The 20,713-nt window shown below is 37.8% G+C and overlaps 1 protein-coding gene across 1 annotated transcript; it reads right to left on the reverse strand.

Moving 5' to 3' along the window:
* Window positions 1-17,838: 17,838 nt before the first annotated feature.
* On the reverse strand, window positions 17,839-20,148 carry LOC140870884 (uncharacterized). The gene is made up of 4 exons (XM_073273290.1): window positions 19,493-20,148; window positions 18,443-19,027; window positions 17,974-18,328; window positions 17,839-17,850 (listed from the first exon to the last, which is right to left on the reverse strand). Exons 1-4 carry the CDS (start codon window positions 20,146-20,148, stop codon window positions 17,839-17,841), a joined length of 1,608 nt encoding a protein of 535 aa, XP_073129391.1.
* Window positions 20,149-20,713: the final 565 nt, after the last annotated feature.

Consider the following 20,713-nt stretch of genomic DNA (forward strand, 5'->3'; position numbering starts at 1 on the left):
GCGCTATCGCGCTTTATGGCTGTGGTTGGCGCAAGAAGCAGCGCTATCGCGCATGTTCAGCAAATAAATAACGCGCGCGCGGCATTATCTCGCGCGCGCAGAAGAAAATTCCAGAGATTCGTGAGTGGAGCGCGCGCGAGCGGGACTATTTCTCGCGCGCGCGAGAGAGGAAGTTTGGGCCACTGTTTTATATAATTGCGCGCGCCCGAGGACTCCAAGGCGCACGCGCGCGTGTCGACGGGCCAGAAAATTCCAAAAATTATATTTCAACTAGGAAATTAATTTTTAAGGCTTTCCAAACACTATAAATAGGAGTTTTTATTATTTTACAAGGGTTCCACAAATTTTTCCAGAATTTTAGAGGAGAATTCGAGAGGCGGCTACGGCACAGGCTTGGGAGTTTTTTCTCTTCTCTTTTATTTTATTTTATTTTATTTGTCAATTCATGATTAAAACTTGGTTTTGAATTATGAATTGTGAGTAGTTTTTCTTTTTTGATCAAGGCCACGTGATTGGGCCAGACAATTTATGTAGAAAACTCGTTTGTTTATTTGAAATTTTTAGACTTGATTTGATTTTATTAATTATCGAATTTATATTTGTCTTACAAATTTCTTGGCCAGTTATTTGTTTGCTTGTTAATTGATTCCAAGTCGACAGAGGAGGTCTCGATTTTGATCACTTCGATAATCAACATAGTGTAAAACTGACTAGAAATAGAATCAACATAGTGTAAAACTGACTAGAAATAGAATTCGGTTTCATTATGCGGTTTAGGTTTTTACTGAATTTTCACAGCAATTTATGCATTTAAATTTGATTAGAATTACGAAAGATTAGTTCATCAATATTTGAATAGGTTTGATTGTTCTAGAAATAGTCCTTCGAACAAATTAAGAAAATTCCAGTGAATTACGATTAAGTCTGATATCTTAGATTGACTGCTTGTTACACGAATTGTCTGGTACCTACGTGTGTCCTTGATCGAAGTTTTTCCCAAATTTTAAGTAATCCAAAGTTTTCTGCTGCGTTTTTATTTAATTTAATTTTATTTGCAATTTTATTCATTAGTTTAAAATCTGAAATCCTTCTTTTTCATTAGTCTAGATTAAGTAGAAATAAATAGATTTTGGTAATCATTTTTATACAGTCCCTGTGGGTTCGACACTTGGACCTTTGTCCACTATATTATTACTTGACCTGGTACGCTTGCCAGTTGAATTTATTCACACCGATTAACGCGGTCAAGCACTCCAAAAAAAGTACAGAAACAATATAAAAGCATTCTAACGGCTCTATTTCTGTGTGTAACAGCTATATTATTTTTGGAGCTTATAAATAAAACATCTTGGAGTTCAAAAACAAGTCTTGGAAGAGAGATTTAAGGAATAGGGAATCGAAATCAGATTCATCAAGATAATTGAGAGCAAAGCCCAAGGTGTGAAGAACAAGAAGAAATATGAGCGTTCACTGCCAATTTCTTCACACCAAACCAAGTTTATAGAAAACTCTTCCTTGTCCGAAATCTTTGTATATCAGTTGAAGAAAACGCAACTCAGTCACATATTCGAGAGATATATTCATAGATTATTTGAGTAAGAGTCTTAACACAAAGACGTTAAAGATTGTGTTTGTAATCTTGGCATAAAGACGCTAAACATTATGCGAATTATGAGGTTGCGGCCTACAATCGAGTATGGCTAGGAGTTCTTGTTTAGGCAGTTGGTAAGTCCTAAACCAGAGTGGGTTTGTACAAATAAGTTGTATAAACCAAAGTCTTCTAGTGATATCCTTCCAAGGAATAATAAGGGGTGAAGTAGGAGTTGTTGAAATCTCCGAACATCCATAAACAAATCCGAGTCTAATTATCGCATTTATTTTACTTATGCTACTGATTTTTAAGATGCATTATTGAAGCATTTTATGTGTTCTTCATAACATACAAAGTGTTTGATAAAATTTTTCAACCAAACCGTTTTCATTATTTCAACTTGTATCCTTTTAAAATGATTTCCAAAATGTTAAATCAGTTTCTACGAAGGATTATTTTGAGTGTCTTTTGCTTGATTTGAAAACCAAACTCGATTTAATTCATCGATGCTCAATATTTAAAGAACCGAGCTATTGTATCTCAAATATTTAAAATGTGTGTATTCACCCCCCTCTACACACTGTTTTTGATCCTATAAGTTGAGATTGTATTTTAGTATATTGGGTCTTCGGGTACCAGGAACTGTTGTAGGCCTTGAGTAGATAATGTTATCTTCTTTTCAAAATTTTACTTCCTCCCTTCACGTTCCCAAGAAATTGGCCAGCTTCAATTCCATCAATCAGAGTTCTTGCTATCATTTCTTCCTCTTTTCTCGTGTCACTCCTCTCTCCTTTCATCTTCTAACTTCTCCTTCCTTCGCTTTTTGCATATCGCTGACTCGTGAAATTTCCCTCGAAGTTTCTTCTGCTCTCTTTTTCAAGTATGGTCCTCTCGTTCTCCTTCCCTTTTTAAAAGAGTTTTTTTTTAGAAGTCCTATAAAACATAAATAATAGTGAACAAAAATTTTCATTTACCCTCCTTTTGTTGTTGTAGTTGGTCCGCCATTTGTCCACGGTTTCTGTTCTTACGAACAGTTCTTTTCATGTCTCAAAAACCCTAGAAGTGATCAAGTATGGTTTCCCCTTGCTTTTATTTGCAATGTTTTCATTTGGGTATGAGAATTTATTGAATGATTTTATTCTAGACCCTTGAATCTATCTTCTAACAAGCTTGAGTTCACTGAAGTCCTGGCCACTATGATCCACCCTCCACATGTATAGGTTACTCTCCCTGGGCCCGTGTTTAATCTCTTCCCTCTGCATCTATTTTTGAATCTCATTGTGTCTATATTGATCCTTGAAGTCACCTTCCAAGGTTGAAAAATTCAAGCCTTGTCCTTGTTTAATTTACTGTTGAATGGGTTACTTGGGTAGATAGGCTAGAACCTCATTTTGGAACTATGTGGAAAACCTAGGAATTGTACTACTTAGTTCAACTCATCAAAGCCCCTTTCCTAATACAAATGAGTATTTTTGAAGTATTCTCCGTTTTTGGGCTCCCCTTAGTAAATCTTTTTTATTTGCTAGTCTTCCGATGTCAATCACCCTTCATGATATCCTCTGATTTCTGACGCTTCCTGTCTTAGGTTTGGATGTGAAAGGATTGATTCCATATAAATATCTTCCCTCTCTTTTCAAGGAGAACACTTACACTACTTCCGGGACCCCGAATTATGAGAAACAAATTTTATTTCTATGGGTTCTTTTTTGCAAGTTTTTATTCTTCCTTGCGTCTGTTCGTCCTTTCGCTGATTATTTACTCTAGCTCGTTCGTTGAGTATCAGGAATGCTCTTGACCTGGTAGTTATGTTTTTGGGTTCAGTGTACCGTGGTTTGAACAAACGTGTGTTAAAAGATACTTTGCGTAAGCTTTAAGGGGTGGCCTGGTTCCTTCCAATTCCGTTTTTCTCCTACTCAGATATCAAGAGCCCCTCATTCAGCAGTATAGGTCCATCAGATAGCAAGAATCTAGCACATTGTACCACCACATTGTCTAATATCCTTTTGATTTCTTTTTTTCACACTCTTGACGAGGGGAGATGTTACTATCTTCCTGTGCACCTAAACATGTTTGAGTATTTGTGAATCCCTCATTTTATGTCTCACAAAAACAAGTTTTTTCTCAAATTGTGGATGATGTGAGAACAACCTTCCTTCATCAAATGTCAATATTCCATTTGAAATTTACAATCCCCTTCTCTTTCTCCGTCAATTTGATTTCCCTCCCAAAGTTCCAAGATATAGTTTCTATTTCCCTTATCCTTTTGATGATGATATGTGGGGTGAAATTGTGAATCTTAAATTATGTTGGCCACTGCAAAGCTCAACATTATCTGTGTTGGAACATTCATAGTATCTTTGTTGATAAAACGCATAGTCAAAATCATCAGGCGACTGACTTTGTCTACGATTGAAATTGAAGACATAAACTGGACAAGTCAATTGGAGATAGCTAATCAGTCTCTGAGCTAGAACCACAACTGGACTAGCAAATCTAATTGGATTCAATCGTGCAAGGCTAAAATATATTAACAAGACTGGATAGCCACCTAAACTGATCATTTAGGAAAGCTGATAAGCTGACCAAACTACGACTGAAGTCATAAGTCTACCTCAGTGTTGGGGTGCAATAATTGTCCATGCTGGATAGAGAGAGATAACCATGATGGTTGGGCTACTGTACGGTTTAACAATGACTATGGGGCTGCTGTGGGATTTAAAATATTTTGGTTTCACTATTTCCACCAGCTATAGCTTTTGGTAAAGTGGCATGCCCTCGGTCCTAAAATTGGTATCAGAGTCAAGAGTTCGATTACTATTGATATGTAGTATAATTATTGGGAGAGAGATTGTTGGGGTGCAATAATTTTCTCTGCTAGGTAGAGAGATCGAACCATGATGGTTGGGCTGCTGTGCGGTTTAACCATGACACTTGGGCTGCTGTGCGGTTTAAAAGACTTGAGTTGCAACATTACCACCAACTATAACTTTTGGTAAAACGGAAATCACTCAGTTTTACATTAAGTTATTGGATAAATTTATCCGTACAAGACTGAGACCATCGAGCTACAGATGCATTAGTGTACTTTGTGTCAGAAAAGGTACAAGGTAGCAGACAAGTCAAACCAACGGCTAGAATTTGAATCAAGTTACCGTTGGAAGCTATAAATAGAAGATCATTCGTGCTAACAAAAATGGGAGAGCGCAGTTGAGTGAACACAAGAACCAACCATCCATATCACTTCCGCCAACCATAACCATTCCTAGTCAACTGATCAAGCACACACTTCATAGAATATATTTGATCAACTGTAGGATCAATTTGTGCTATATATTGAGGTGCTGCTAAGAACACTCAAGAAAGCACAAGGGACGAGAGAGAGATAAAGACAAGTGAATTGGCAAGAAAACCTGATTCTTCATGGCCTATTTATAGGCGATGATCAGAAGCTCCAATCTCAGAATCGTATGTTTTGATCCTGTATGACTGCCACGTTCCGAATAGTTGACTTTGGAAGCTCCGATCAGCTCATCAGACCTTCCAATGTGAATGGTGAAAGAAATATCATATTAAAGTACATAGCCAATGAGTGAGATATATTTCCTTGAGGCGTAAAAAGAGATGAAATCAAGGAAGCATATTGGGGAGACCACCAATTCATAAAGCAAGAAAGGTTTTCATGAGAAATTTCTTGGATGGGTACCACAAAAACACTAGACCATATTTCTAGGATAAAAAATCTGTGTAGACACCAATGCATAATCTTTCTAAACTGAGTTCAGTTGTGGTTGGCAACTGAACTGCTACTTTCTCGACTGTCTATATCAATTGATCAACAAATATATATAAGTTTACGGAAAGATGTCAACTAACATATTAGAACAATGTATCAAAATTACTAAGCTAGTGCGTAAAAATTTGACTGAAATGTAAGAGCTCGAGTGTTTGTTTATGGATGTTCGAAGATGAAAACTCTTACATCATCCCTTTTTTTCTTAGAAGGATTCCACTAGAAGATTTTGAGTATTAAAAAAACTTGTAACACCCCAATCCAAGAATTGGAATTACTCAACTGCCTTTCCCAGAATTCCTAGTATCTCGACTGGATGAATTTCTTGCCAATTCACTTCTCTCTCTCTCTCTCTCTTCCATTATGCCTTCTTGAGGTCGGGCGCTAGCGGGACGCTTCTGGATTTAAGGCAGAGTTGTTACCAAGAAGTGGAGCCTTCGAAATCAAAGGGCCGACAACGCAGATGTAAGTATAAACTGTTAATAGCTTTTGGAAGTAGCTATTAGTATATTTAAGGCTTTTAGTAAGCTACAAGTGATATGGTATTCATTGATTATAGGCTTGTTATAGTAGCCCGATTCTTAATTAAATTAATCAATTTCCTAAAAATGATTAAAGGATTTCCAATTTGATTTAATATGTTGAAATCAGATTCAGGACAATCAAAAATGGTTACGAGGGCTTCAAGTTATTGGACAGTTCGAAAGCAGCGATATTCTTCGGAGGTAGAGGGTGAGTTTGTAAGCTCCGAACTCAGGATCGAAAGGTCCGATCGCCTTTGGATAAGAAAGTATGGGCTTTCTAATTGGTGAACTGACTCGAGAGATTTTGGAAGGTCTGAACTCCATTAGCAGCAATGTGTTATTCAATCAAGGACACGCGTTCGGTGGCTAGTGATCGCAAGATCAGATGGAGAGATCGGAAGCTATGAAGTTGGTTCGGAAGCTCTGAACCAGGGATCAGAAGGTCTGATATTCGCCTATAAATAGGGGCCGAGAGCATCACTTTCCATTTTCAATTCATTATTATCTCTTATTTCTTATTTATTTTAAAGCCTTTGAGGCATCGCCTTGAGGGCCAGTCGATAGCAAGGCTCTACCGGGATCATAGCAAAGTTTTCCCAAAGTTTGAGGTCATTGTCATCAAAGGGATAACAATGGAAGGAGGTATAAGTTTAAATTTTGAATAGTTTCAATGAGTATTTATTATTCTAGTTAAGGTTTTTAGTGAGCAATAATTGATATGTTGATTATCTGCTTATAGTTTTGGACTCAAGTACTCAAGTTGCTAGGTTTTTTGAGTTTTTTAGTAGAGGTACTGACATCTTTGATGAGTTGAGGGGGTCGACTGCCTACCGCGCCAGTACTTGCTTTACCATCTGGTTCCGAAGGTTACGTGGTGTTAATAGATAAATCTATTCAGGGTTAGGGTTGTGTGATGACACAGAATGGGCATGTGATAGCCTATGCTTCTCGACAGTTGAAAACCCAAGAATTATCCAGTGCATGATCTAGATCTTGCAGCGATTGTTTTTGCGCTCAATATTTGACGTCATTACTTGTACGGTGAGCATTTAGAGATCTATTTTGACCCTAATAGTTCAAATTATTTGTTCACTCAAGATGAATTGAACATGAGGCAGCGTCATTGGATGAAACTTCTCAATGATTATGATTGTGATATCAATTACCATCCAGGTTCTACGAATCCAGCTGCAAAAGTCCTTAGCCGTACGATATATGTTAGTGATCTTCACACCAGTGTAGTGTCTAGTTCCGTTCAGGAGTTGTGTTCTTTGGGTTTCACGTTTTGCCACAAGAAAGAACAACAAGGGATCCGAGTATTTTTATTGTTAACTGAGCCAATGTTGTTTACCCGTATCCGAAAAGTTTAGAGTTTGTATTAGAAGACATAAAAGTTAGCCAGGCTTCCTCAGGGAGACAACACCTCTGGTTTCTATTTTCAGACAGATGGATTGTTGTGTTCGTCTGGTAGAGTAGTTGTGCCTGAAAATTTTACTTTGACGTGATGAGATTTTTTCTCCGAATCATTGTAGTAGATTCACCGTGTACCTAGCTAGAACAAAGATGTACAAGAATCTACGTATGAGATTTAGGTGGAAAGGTTTGAAGCAAAATGTTTATCAGTATGTATCTCGATTCCTTGTTTGTCAAGAGGTCAAGGATGAGCATCGTGGACTGGTGGTCTGATGCAGTGTTTGGAGATTCTAAATTGGAAGTTGGAGCATGTGACGATATATTTTTCCACCCACTTTCCAATGTCCTCCAGGAAGTGTGATTCTATTTGGGTTGTTGTGGAAAGGTTCTCCAAGTCTGCACATTTTATTCTGTACAACCGCGAGTTCACTTTTGATCACATGGCGAGGTTTTAAATTCAGGAGATTGTGCATTTTCATGGAGTACCGCTGAGCATAGTCAGTGATAGATATTCGAGGTTCACATCACGATTTTGGCATATCTTTTAGCGAGCCTTGGGTTTTACTATGAGTTTGAGTACATCATATCATCCAGAGAGTGACAGTAAGTCCGAGAGTACTATTAAAGGATATACTGAAAACTTTAGTGATAGATTTTGTTTTATCCTAGAAGGATCATTTGTCGATGATAGAGTTTTCTTATAAAAATAGTTATCATCGCAGTATTGTCATGGTGTTTGAGGCTCTTTATGGTCGCCGTTGTCGGATACCATTATTCTAGGATGAAGTAGGGGAAAGACATGTTGAGGGACCGGAGTTGATCTAACAGATCGTGGATAAAGTCAGTTGATCAAGAAAAGGATCAGGGTTGCACAAGATAGATCGGATAGCTATGCGAACACCAAGCACATACCGTTTCATTTTGATCTAGAGGAAAATGTTTTCTTGCGAGTATCACCCTTTTGAAAGGTGGTGAGGTTTGGTCTGAAGGGCAAGTTATCACCGAGGTTCATTGGTCTGTTTAAAATACTAGAGAAATACGAAGATGTGGCTAACCGCTTGACATTACCATCATATCTCTCAAGCATTCAAGATGTGTTCCACATATCTTTACTTCGTTACTATATTGCAGATGAGTCGCACATTTTGCATCCGAAGAAGGTTCAGTTAGAGCCTGATTTTCATAAATGGAAAGACCGCTCGGGATTATTGAAATAAAAAACAAGGTTCTTTGGAATAAGCGCATTCTTTTAGACATGGTTTAGTGGAAGCGTCGAGGAACTGAAGAGGAGACTTGGGAGATAGAGAGTCATATGTGTTCTGAACATCTTTAGTTTTTTTGATTGTATTTTCTTTTGCATAGTTTAGTAATTGTAAACTTCAGTATTGTATTGAGAACTTGTTTTTAGTGATATTTTGTTCTGATTTTCCTAGTCTTGATTTCGAGGAAGAAATTTCATAAATTGGGGAGAATGTAGTAGCCATATTCCTAATTAAGTTAATCAAATTTATAAACATGATTAAGGGATTTCCAATTTGATTTAAGATGTTGAAATAGGAATCAATACTATTAGAAATGGTTTTGAGGGCTTCAAGTTATTGGACAGTTCGGAAGCAGCGATGTACTTTGGAGGCAGAGGGTGAGTTTGGAAGATCCGAACTCTCAATCGAAAGGTTTGATCGCCTTTGGATAAGAAATTATGGGCTTTCTGATTGGTGAACTGACTCGAGAGAGTTCGGAAGCTCCGAACCCCAGTTCGGAAGTTCCGAATTGCATCAACAACAGTCTGTTGTCTAATCAGGGACACGCATTCGGTGCCTAGTAATCGGAAGCTCTGATGGAGAGATCGGAATATCCGAAGTCAGTTTTGAAACTCCGAACCAGGGATCGGAAGGTCCCATCTTGGCCTATTAATAGGCACTGAGAGCTTCACTTTCCATTTCCAATTCACTCTCGTTCTCTCTCTCTCTCTCTCTCTCTCTCTCTCTCTCTCTCTTTGAAGGCTTTTGGGCGTCTTTTTGAGGGACAGTCAATAGCGAGGTGCTACCAAGATCGTAGCAAACTTGTGCCTAAAGTTTGAGGCCATCACCATCATAGTGCTAACAACGGACGCATATATAAGTCTAGATTATGAATAGTTTCAATGAGTATTATTAGTCTAGTTAAGGATTTTATTGAGAAATAAGTGATATGTTGATTATCTGCTTATAGGCTTAGACTTGAGTACCCGAGTTGTTAGGCTGCTTGAGTTTCTTGAGTAGAGGTACAGACGTAATATCCGAGATATCATAGTTGAGTATGCATATTCTGTGTTTGCATATTTATATGGCATGGTTTATATGCATATATTATGTCATGATTATTATGCTGCATGCATTATCATGTTGAGCCTGCACCTTGATATAAACCGTAGTGGGGTTGCTCATCCCACGGTTATTGAGTGGATTGTTGGACCCATTGGATTACGGGATCAGGCCACCTATATCCACATTTTTCTTTTAGTGTGTGAGTCACCTCCTGATGCAATGACCTAGCGTGTTACATACCATGGGGCCTTTGTTTGAGCAGTGTTGTTATCGTGACAGGTTTCCGGTACCCGTTCATTTTCATTAGAGTTCATATCATGTTTATACTCATAGTATTTTATTTAGCGTGGTTAGCTCTTGTCCTCAGTTTTTGGTTTTAGATACCCCATTCCACGGGGTAGGGCTTAGGTCGGATGGACAAGGAGGTAGCGATCGTTGCGTTGATGCAGTGCCGTGGGATGTTCTATATCAGGATTCCATTTGTGGATTTTAGTATTGTTTTTTGATCTGGTTATATAATAGTTACTTTAGTTGATTTTAGTATCGGTTGTATTCCGCCGGTTGGCTTGTTTAACCGTTTGAGATTCTGTTGGTTATTTATTGAGTTATTATTCTTTAATATTTTTAATGCATGCTTAAGTTTGATTAGTTGGTGATTCCAGAGCGGGTCACTACACTTGTACTTTTGACCTGGTGCTGCTAGGTTTTTTGTTAGAGGTACAAAAGTACTATCGGAGATATCCTGATTGAGAGTATTTATGTTCTATGTGTTGCATTTTTCTATGTTCATATATTATTAATTGTCAGGAATATTATGTTGCATAAATTTTCATGTTGAGCTTGTATCCTTGAGATAGCCTGTATTGGGCTCGCTCAGCCCCTTCGTTCTTTAGTGGATGGTTGGACCAGTTTGTAAAAGTAAGGTCACCAATATCCATAGATTGATGGTGTTGAATCCACCTCCTAGTGTGATGGCACAAAGTTCTACATATCATGGAGCCCCTCGACCAACAGAGTTTTACTGAGATAGTTTCTCGATATCCCGTATATTTGCACTCATAGTTGTGTATACTTATACATTATTATTGATTTCTTTCATCGCTAATGTCCTTTTCTTTTGTCTTGTCACCCCATTCAACGGGACATATCTTAGGTTGAACAGACCAAACGAGAGTGGTTGTTGATGAATCTGTCACAGCTTTACGGAGAGTGGTGATCTTCGCTGACTTGGTTTATCATACTCATTTCTATTTGGTTGTATAACATTTGGGTATTTACAGTTCTATAAGTTAATTGCATGTCATTAGATTTTTTTAGTAGATGATCCAAGACGGTTCACTAAATTTATGGTATCTGAGCATGCATGAGATTTTTGGGATCTAGGAAATTTCTTTTTAGGTTGATCTTTATTTTATCTTGTAGGCGGCGGGCCATGGCTACAAGAGTCATGGCAGTGTGGGATGCTAGGGTGAAGAGGATGATCATGGACACCGTATAAGACACCATCACCATCATGATGGTCACCGCCGATTGGACTTTCATGGGACCAAAACTGTTGGTCGGAGGCGATACTGTCGGGGTTGCAGAGGATTGGTTGGAGCACATAGAGGGATGCTTCCGAGTATTCCATTGCACCGAGGAGTAGTAGATGGAGGTGTTTTCCATTTTGGTATAAAGAAAGGCCAGTGTGATCATTGTAACAAGAATCTTCCATATGATAAGTGACATAAAGATGTAAGAGTCTATTTACGGTGTGGTGAGATTGGCCATATTAAGAAGAATTGTTCGTAGGCAAGTGGAAGATCAACGTCCGGTTATGGTTCCCAGGTTATGTATCGTTAACCAGAGGCCTTAAGGACGGTAATTTGGAGGCTCTAATCTTCAACCCCGTGTCCAAGGCCAGATGTTCGCTCTGAATCAATATCAAGCTCTTGAGGAGAATGAGAGGGTCATCGCATGTACATTTCTTTTATGTGGTATAGCTGCTTTGGTTCTCACTATATTGGTGCATCACATTCCTTAATTTCTACACGATTTGTTAAGTGTCATAGTTTTACCTATGTTTCTCTAGATGTGGTACTTTTTGTGTCTACCCCGATAGTCCATTCAGTTTTTGCCTAGCCTCTAGTATTGGGATGTTCTTTAGAATTCAAGTTTAATGAGTTGATAGCGAATTTGTTCATCATAGCATTGGAGGATTTTGACTATATCTTTGGTATAGATCTATTTACTAATTATAAAGATATTGTGGATTTTTACAAAAAACTTGTTCAGTTTCATTAGGTTGGAGATGATAGTTAGTCTTTCTACGATGAAGGAGCGCGACCTCCGAAGCACTTGGTGTCGGCTCTGAAATCCTATCGTGTTTTAGAGTCGAGCGAAGAAGGCTACCTCATTTATGCAATTGATGATTCCAAAAGTGGTATCGGTATCGATGATCTTCCAATCGTTAATGAGTTTCCAGATGTGTTTTCTAATGGTATCCCAGGTGTTCCTCTTGTTAGAGAGGTTAAGTTCAGGATTGAGATTCTGCCGGGAACAACCGCTATTTCCCATGTACCCTATCGTCTATCTTTGTCAGAGATGAGGGATTTGATGCAACAGTTGCAGGATCTGTTGGATAAACGATACATACGTTTGAGCATTTCAGCTTGGGGTGCATCAATGTTGTGCTTCAAGAAGAAAGACGGTCCATTACGTCTATGTATCGAATGCAAACAGTGGAACCGAGTGACGATCAAGAACAAATACCCTTTACCATGCATTGATGTTATGTTTGACCAACTTCATAGAACGTCAATGTATTCCAAGATCGATATGAGATCTGGTTACCATCAGTTTCTAGTCCGTAATGAGGACATTCTAAATACAACATTCCGTACGATGTATGGTCACTATTTTCTAGTGATGTCTTTCGGGTTGAATAACGCACTTGTAGTCTTCATGGATCTGATTAATAGATTTATTCGGGATTATCTGGGTAAGTTTGTCATGGTGTTTATCGAAGATATTTTGATCTATTCACACAGTGTTGATGATCATGCACAATGTTTGAGGATTGTGTTGCAGACTCTGCGAGAAAAACAATTTATGCCAAGTTAAGAAAGTGTGAGTTCTGTATTGATCGAGTGGTTTTCCTTGGTCATGTGATTTCCCGTGATGCTTTTTTAGTTGATCCTAGAAATATAGAGGCTATTCTGAACTGGACACGTCCAACGACAGCTTCATAGATTCGTAGTTTCTGGGGTTTAGCAGGTTACTATCATCGATTCATTGAGAATTTTTCACAGATTGCTAGACCATTGACAAGGTTGACGAGAAAGGATTTTCCTTTCGTCTGGTCAGCCGATTGTGAATAGAGCTTTCACTAGTTGAGATGATGTTTAACTACCACGCATGTTCTAGCCTTTCCATCTGGTTCTGGTGGCTATGTGGTCTATACATATGATTCTCTTCAGGGTTTGGGGTGTGTTTTGAAACAATATGTACATGTGATTGCTTATGGCTCCAAAAAGTTGAAAACTCACGAGGACAATTACGCCGTGCATGATTTAGAGCTTGTAGCTATTACTTTTGCGCTAAAAATCTGGCATCACTTCTTATATGGTTAGTGTTATGAGATCTACTTTGTCCACAAGAATTTGAAATACTTGTTCACTCATGGTGTATTAAACATGGGACATCGTAGTTGGATGGATCATCTCAAGGATTATTGTGAAACCCCGGATTTATTTTAAAGACTAAAAGCTAATGAAATATTTTTTCTTGATATTCTTGATAATTTTGATTTTCTTTAAGGTGATTGTACCGAGAGAAATTAATATAAAAGATTGGTTTTTTTGAAATTTGCACCTCCAGATAAAATATATGCAAGATAAGCAAATTGGATGTATTAAGTCATCTCCAACTAAGGAGTCAAATCTGATGAGATATTTGTATTCAAACTTTGAAACCTAAGTATCCTAGTTGATCTTGAGAACTGTTTGTGACTATAAATAGATTCTCAAACCATGAGAAAAATCACACCACAAACTCTCTCAATTTTTGAGTGAGGTAGGTGAGAAGAATGGGTAAAACACTGCAGATATTTTCTTAAGTTCAAAAAAGCAGCATCTGTCCGTGGACCAGAAAGGGATTCAAATGACTTCGAAACCTAATCTTCATTATTCACAATTTAGATAACGTTCTTATGAATATCCTGACCAAATTTTTATTTTGAACCGATTGTTCGATATGTCTTTCACCTTTCTGAAAGTTTACTGAATTTTTGGTAAGTGGACTTTGTATTTTAAAAGAATATGTATGTCTTAAAATTCTACCATTCATAATATTTTCAAATCTTGTTTAGTACTTTCTACTCTTTATACGACATGAATTCGGTTTGTTAAAAAAATTTTCGCACTATTATTATGGGACCCATCTTGAAATAAAATCATTATATCAAACATACAGTAGCGGAAGTGTAAAAAATTCTTAACTCTACCCAACTGAAAACCAAAATACTAATAGAACCACAGGAACTCGTGTCATAATAGGTGTGCTAATCCAACATCACTTTCATAATGTCGATCTTATTTGAGATAATGTAATCCATTATATGGAATTTACAATAAATAGAAAGAAAAAAGAGGTTAAGTTATTAAGGACTTAGTGAGATAATAAACCAGGCTTATACATTTATAACAAGACAAAAGATATCTGTAACGCCCTCAACCGATGAAGATGTTACAAACTAACATGACGTTAAAACTAGTTCGAAAAAGAAAATTTTTGAAAGATGTATTCATACATCAAACCTTACTTAAAACATTTCAGAATAGTTTACAAACCAAATCATGACAATTTGAAACATAAAGCGTTTTTTCTTCAATCAAAATAACAAAATTTAGTTCATTAACTTGACACCAACACACTCAACACATAACACACTCATGCATCGCCCGCCGGTCCGACTCCTTGCTCTTCTTCATGCCCGACATTGAACTCGTTGACATATGCATAAATGTCATCCTCATTACCTGCACCATTCAAGTATAGTGAGTCTAAAGACTCAGCAAGAGTATGCAGTAAAAATCATGAGACTTCAATTATCATTTAAACGTAACATAACATAACATAAACATATAATTTGGTGATGAATTATGCGAAATTGTGGCAACCATCATAATGGGTACATTCATCTTTTCTTGTTGATCAACAATAATATGGCATTACGCCTCGTAACATTCGTTCATTCATTTTCGGAGGCCCCTCCGGAGCTCATCCTGGAGGACCTAACCCGTACATTGAGCCGTATTTGAGAGGGCCCCTCCGGAGCCCACACCGGAGTACCGTTCCCGTATTGCCACCACAAAGACACATAAGACATCAAAATATTTTCATGCATTGACATATCATTCATTTTTCATATCATATCATTATCATTTCATCATAACATTCCATCTTCGTATGACAAGTATGTCATAAAAAATTCATCATAACATCATGATTCCTTTCATAAACTTTTATGTCGTGATCTTAAAAACTTACTCTATAACTTCATGCATATCATACATGATTAAAATCATACTTGCATATTGAATATAGCTTTCATGAATGAACATAAACATGTACATGCATCACATAACGTAATCGGTCCACGTAAGTCGTTCTTTTCGTTCTTGACGTAAAACTTGAAACTGTTTGCATAGGAACTCTTAAAAATACTTAAAACACCTTAATACATCATAATAATGCATTTAGAACTTAAAAACATGCATGGAAATATTTTTTGGATAGAACCATCCTCACTCGAGCGGCACTAACTCTCGCTCGAGCGAGACCTGTTCTAGAGAAGCATGTTGTATGCGCTGAAACTCTATTTTTCGTTCGGAATTTGGAAACGTGGTAAACATGAAAGTTGTAGCCCTTGATCTTTGCTTTCTAATGCCAAAAACCTAACCTCAATTGGATTTTGAAGTAAAACGGTATGCTCGTTCTCCCGAGATGTGTCACTATCGGAAATTCAAACCACTCGACACACTTCGGGGCAATTTTGGTCAATCTTCCAAAATGATTTTGACAAAACTCAAAACATGAAAGTTGTAGATAAATAAGCTATCTTTCAAATACAATTGGCCTAATCTCATTTGGATTAATAAAATAGGCTTAATCAACAAAATTTCTACAAGTGTCTCTAATCCAAGACAACCTAGCACATGCAACGTTTCAGAGATTTAACTCAAACTAACTCAACACTTCAAAATTCAACACACACCTTAAAAATCAGTCCTTTTCCAACTCTAAACCATAAGAATCTATCAACACACATTATTTATTAATAATTTCACAAGAACGACTTACACATCACGATGTCATAAACATCATGCTTTTATGTTTTTCAAATCTTTAAAATCATGCATAAAACTCATCAACACACATCATTTCTTATCAAAATAGATATATCTTGAATGGTGGTTTAAAAATTCTTTAAAAACTTGCCTTGAATGGAGGAGGAGTTGATCCAGAACTTTGGTGACGAGCTAAACCTTGGACGAACTAAAAACTAGTACCAAAAACTCACTTGAATCTTGAAGGATTTGATGAAGGAGATGATGAATAGTGAGGGGGAGGAGAAAAACGTGTAAGGGATAGGAGGATAATGGATAAATCTGATAGAATATGTCAAGGGAATCACTAACATATAGGGTATAAGGTTGTTAAGTGTAGTTTTCACAATTAATTCACGTCGTGTATTGATTGCTTAAAATGCAGTCAAAGAAACACATCTCGACTCGTCTGATAAAAATGCTATCTTTTGACTCTTTTATAAAAAACGCAACAATATCATACTTAAAATACTCGTAAAAATGTACTCTATTATCTCGTTCATAGGTTAGCCTTGTCCCGCGAGTCCAAAATCGAACTCTACCTAGAATCATTTGCTTAATCAAAATTGTTAAATGTAAGATAAACGTAATCATGAAATCATAATCAATAAATCATAACTTAAACAATTTAAGGCATAAAATCATTAAATATTTATTTTTAAATAATCATGAGCAAGTTTAATGGATTTTTGGACTTTACAATTCTACCCTCCTTAAAAGAATTTCGTCCTCGAAATTCGACTTACCAAATAATTCTGGGTATCGGCTACGCATATCTTGTTCGGTCTTCCAAGTAGCCTCTTCCACTAATTGATTGCGCCATAAGACCTTTACCATCTTGATCTCTTTGTTTCTCAGTTACCGAACTTGTGTATCCAAAATTTGGATAGGTATTTCTTCATAAGACAAGTCTGGTGTCCATAGAACTGGCTCGTGGCGAATGACGTGGGAAGGATTTGAGATATACTTTCTCAACATCGAGACATGGAATACGTTGTGTACACCTTCCAAGTTTGGAGGCAATGCTACTCGGTAAGCTCTTGTTCCAACCTTGTCTAGGATCTCAAAAGGTCCTATTTATCTTGGGCTCAACTTTCCTTTCTTTCCAAATCTTAAGACTCCTTTCCAAGGTGATACCTTCAAAAACACGTGATCACCTACTTGGAACTCCAACTCTCTATGCCTCTGATCGGCATAGCTTTTCTGTCGACTTTGAGCTGTCAACATTCTGTTCTTGACTTTTGCTATCATATCGACTGTCTGTTGCACTATTTTTGGCCCTAATACTGCTCTTTCTCCCACTTCATCCCAATGCAATGGAGTCCTACACTTTCTACCATACAAATCCTCATAAGGAGCCATTCCAATAGTAGCTTGATAACTATTGTTATATGTGAACTCCACTAAAGGCTTTTGATTCCCAATTATTTCCAAAGTCAATCATGCAAGCCGTGAGTAAATCCTCCAATATCTGAATCACTCGCTCAGATTGTCCATCTGTCTACGGATGAAAAGCTGTACTAAAAGCTAGCTTTGTTCCCAATCCATGATGTAAATTCTTCCAAAAGTTTGAAGTGAACCTAGGATCCCTATCAGAGACTATCCTTGCTGGAACTCCATGCAATCTAACTACCTCTCGAATATACAACTCTGCATATTGATTCATCGAGAAGTTGTTTCTAACTGGTAAGAAGTGAGCTGAATTTGTCAACCTATCAACTATTATCCATATTTAATTCATTCTTCGTTGTGTAATTGACAGTCCAATCACAAAGTCAATAGTGACATCTTCCCATTTCCAAGTGGGAATGGGTAATGGTTTCAGAAGTTCTGCTGGCCTTTGATGTTAACCTTTCACCTGTTGACATGTCAAACATTCTCTAACAAACTTAACGATGTCTTTCTTCATACCTGGCCACCAGTATAGCATCTGTAAATCCTTGAACATCTTTGTACTCCCTGGATGAATTGAATATGGTACAGTGTGAGCCTCAGTCATCACATCTTCCCTCAGTGAATCTACTGCTGGTACCCACATTCGCCCTTTGTGGTGCACGATCCCATCCTTCACTGTATGCAATGCACCCCCTTTAGCTTCATCTTTAAGTTCCCAAGTTAATAATTGCTGGTCTGAAGCCTGACCTGTTCGAATCTTGTCGAGCAAACTTGGAACCATTGTTAAGGTTGATAAGACACAAACTTCCATCGGCTCAACTACTTTCAATCTGAGTCGTTCAAAATCTACAATCAACTCTTGTTGAGTTGTCATTCTATTCAAAGTTGCAGATTTACGACTTAAAACATCTGCTACTACATTAGTTTTACCCGGATGGCAGCTAATGTCACAGTCATAATCTTTCACCAATTCGAGCCATCTTCTCTGCCTCATGTTCAACTCCTTCTGGGTGAAGAAGTACTTTAGACTCTTATGATCGGTGAAAATCTGACACTTCTCACCATAAAGGTAATGTATCCACAGTTTCAGTGCGAAGACAACTGCTGCCAATTCGAGGTCATGGGTAGGGTAATTATTTTCATGAATCTTCAACTGTCGTGAAGCATATGCTATTACCTTTCCATCTTGCATCAAGACAGCCCCTAATCCACTCTTGGAAGCATCTGTATAAATTACGAATCGATCTGTGCCTTCTGGTATGGCTAGTACTGGTGTTGTCATCAACTTTTTCTTCAACACTAAAAAGCCTTTCTCACACAGATTATACCATTCAAACTTCACACTTTTGCGAGTTAATGATGTTAGTGGCAACGCTATCTTGGAGAAATCCTGAATTAATCTCCTATAGTAACCCGCTAATCCCAAGAAACTCCGTACCTCTGTAGCATTTTTTGGAGTAACCCAATTTTTAATTGCTTCTATCTTTGCTGGATCAACCTCTATTCCCTTTGCCGAAACTAGGTGAACCAAAAATGCAATCTGTTCCAGCCAAAATTCACACTTACTGAATTTAGCAAATAATTGTTTTTCTTTCAGAATCTGCAAGACTGTAGTTAGATGCTGACGATGCTCATCAAAACTACGAGAGTAAATCAGTATGTCATCTATGAATACTATGACAAACTGGTCCAAGAAAGGATGGAACACTCTGTTCATAAGATCCATGAATACTGCCGGTGCATTGGTAACTCCAAACGGCATGACTAAGAACTCGTAGTGGCCATAACGAGTCCTAAAAGCCGTTTTAAGAATATCTTTATCTTTCACCTTCAATTGGTGATAACCTGATCTCAAATCGATCTTGGAGAACACTACTGCCCCTTTTAACTGATCGAACAAATCATCTATCCTTGGCAGTGGGTATTTGTTCTTCACTATTACTTGATTCAGCTCTCTATAATCGATGCACAGTTTCATAGACCCATCTTTCTTCTTGACAAACAATACCGGTGCACACCAAGGCGATACACTCGGTCTAATAAATCCTTTATTGAGTAGCTCTTGTAGTTGCTCCTTCAATTCCTTCATTTTAGTCGGTGCTAACCTGTTTGGTGCTTTGGAAACTGGTTGGGCTCCAGGCATTAATTCAATTCCAAATTCTACCTCCCTAGCTGGAGGTAATCCTGCAATATCATCAGGAAATACTTCTGGGAAATCTATCACTACTTCGACGTCTTCAAGTTTTGGTCGAGGTAATTCTTGGTTGCAAGTGACAATTGCAAGAAAACCAGCACATCCTTTATTCAACAGTTGCCATGCCTTACCCACTGAAATTAAAAGAGATGAATTATGTTTCGGTGTGGTATGGAATAGAAACGGTTCTCCATCCTTAGTTTTCAAGGAAACCGTTCTCCGTTTACAGTCTATAGTAGCCTCGTATCGAGACAACCAATCCATCCCAAATATCACATCAAAGTCAGACATATTCAGGATAATAAGATCAGCAAGTAACTCATGACTCTGCATTTGTACACTACATCTTCTGATAATCAAATCACTACTCAATTCTTCCCTTGAAGGCAAGGATATACTAAATCCTGATATTGACTTATCCGGTACTAAACCCGATTTATTAACATATTCAAAAGATATGAATGAATGTGTAGATCCAGTATCAATTAAGACATGAGCGGGATTACTGGAAACATTAATCATACCTGTAACTATAGCTGTATTCGGATCCACTTGATCATATGCCATTGCAAAAACTCGTCCTCTTATCGGTTCTTTGGATTGAGGGCAATATTTTCGATAGTTCCCTGGCTTTTTGCAAAGGAAACATACTCCAGTCCCTGCCATGCATTGACCTGAGTGAAGTTTTCCACATTTTTGACAAGCTGTTGGTGCACTTGCCGGTTTTGGTGCTGGTAGAGCGAATTGTTTCTGCCCCTGAGGTCGAGGCTGCTGTTATTAGTACGGTCGGTGTTGGGGTGGGGCTTGGTATGGTCTCTTTCTGCTAGAACTTCCTTGCTGGTCCCGACTCTGATAACTAGACCTCTTTGCCTGTGACTCTCTGATAATGTTGTTTCTGTCCTTTTCGGACAGCATGGCCTGATCCACCGCATCTTTGTAATTTTTTGCTCCACTTAGTCTAACATCCTTTCTGATGAAGGCATTCAATCCTTCTGTAAAGTGTTTCAACTCTTCAGCAGAATCACCAGAAATCATCGGTACAAAGTATCTTCCCCTTTCAAACTTCTTCACATACTCCGCAATCGACATGTTTCCTTGACGGATCTCCAAAAACTCTCTGGCCAACCGGGTT

Source organism: Henckelia pumila, unplaced genomic scaffold (assembly GCF_033568475.1).
Source record: "Henckelia pumila isolate YLH828 unplaced genomic scaffold, ASM3356847v2 CTG_270:::fragment_3, whole genome shotgun sequence".
NCBI lineage: Eukaryota > Viridiplantae > Streptophyta > Magnoliopsida > Lamiales > Gesneriaceae > Henckelia > Henckelia pumila.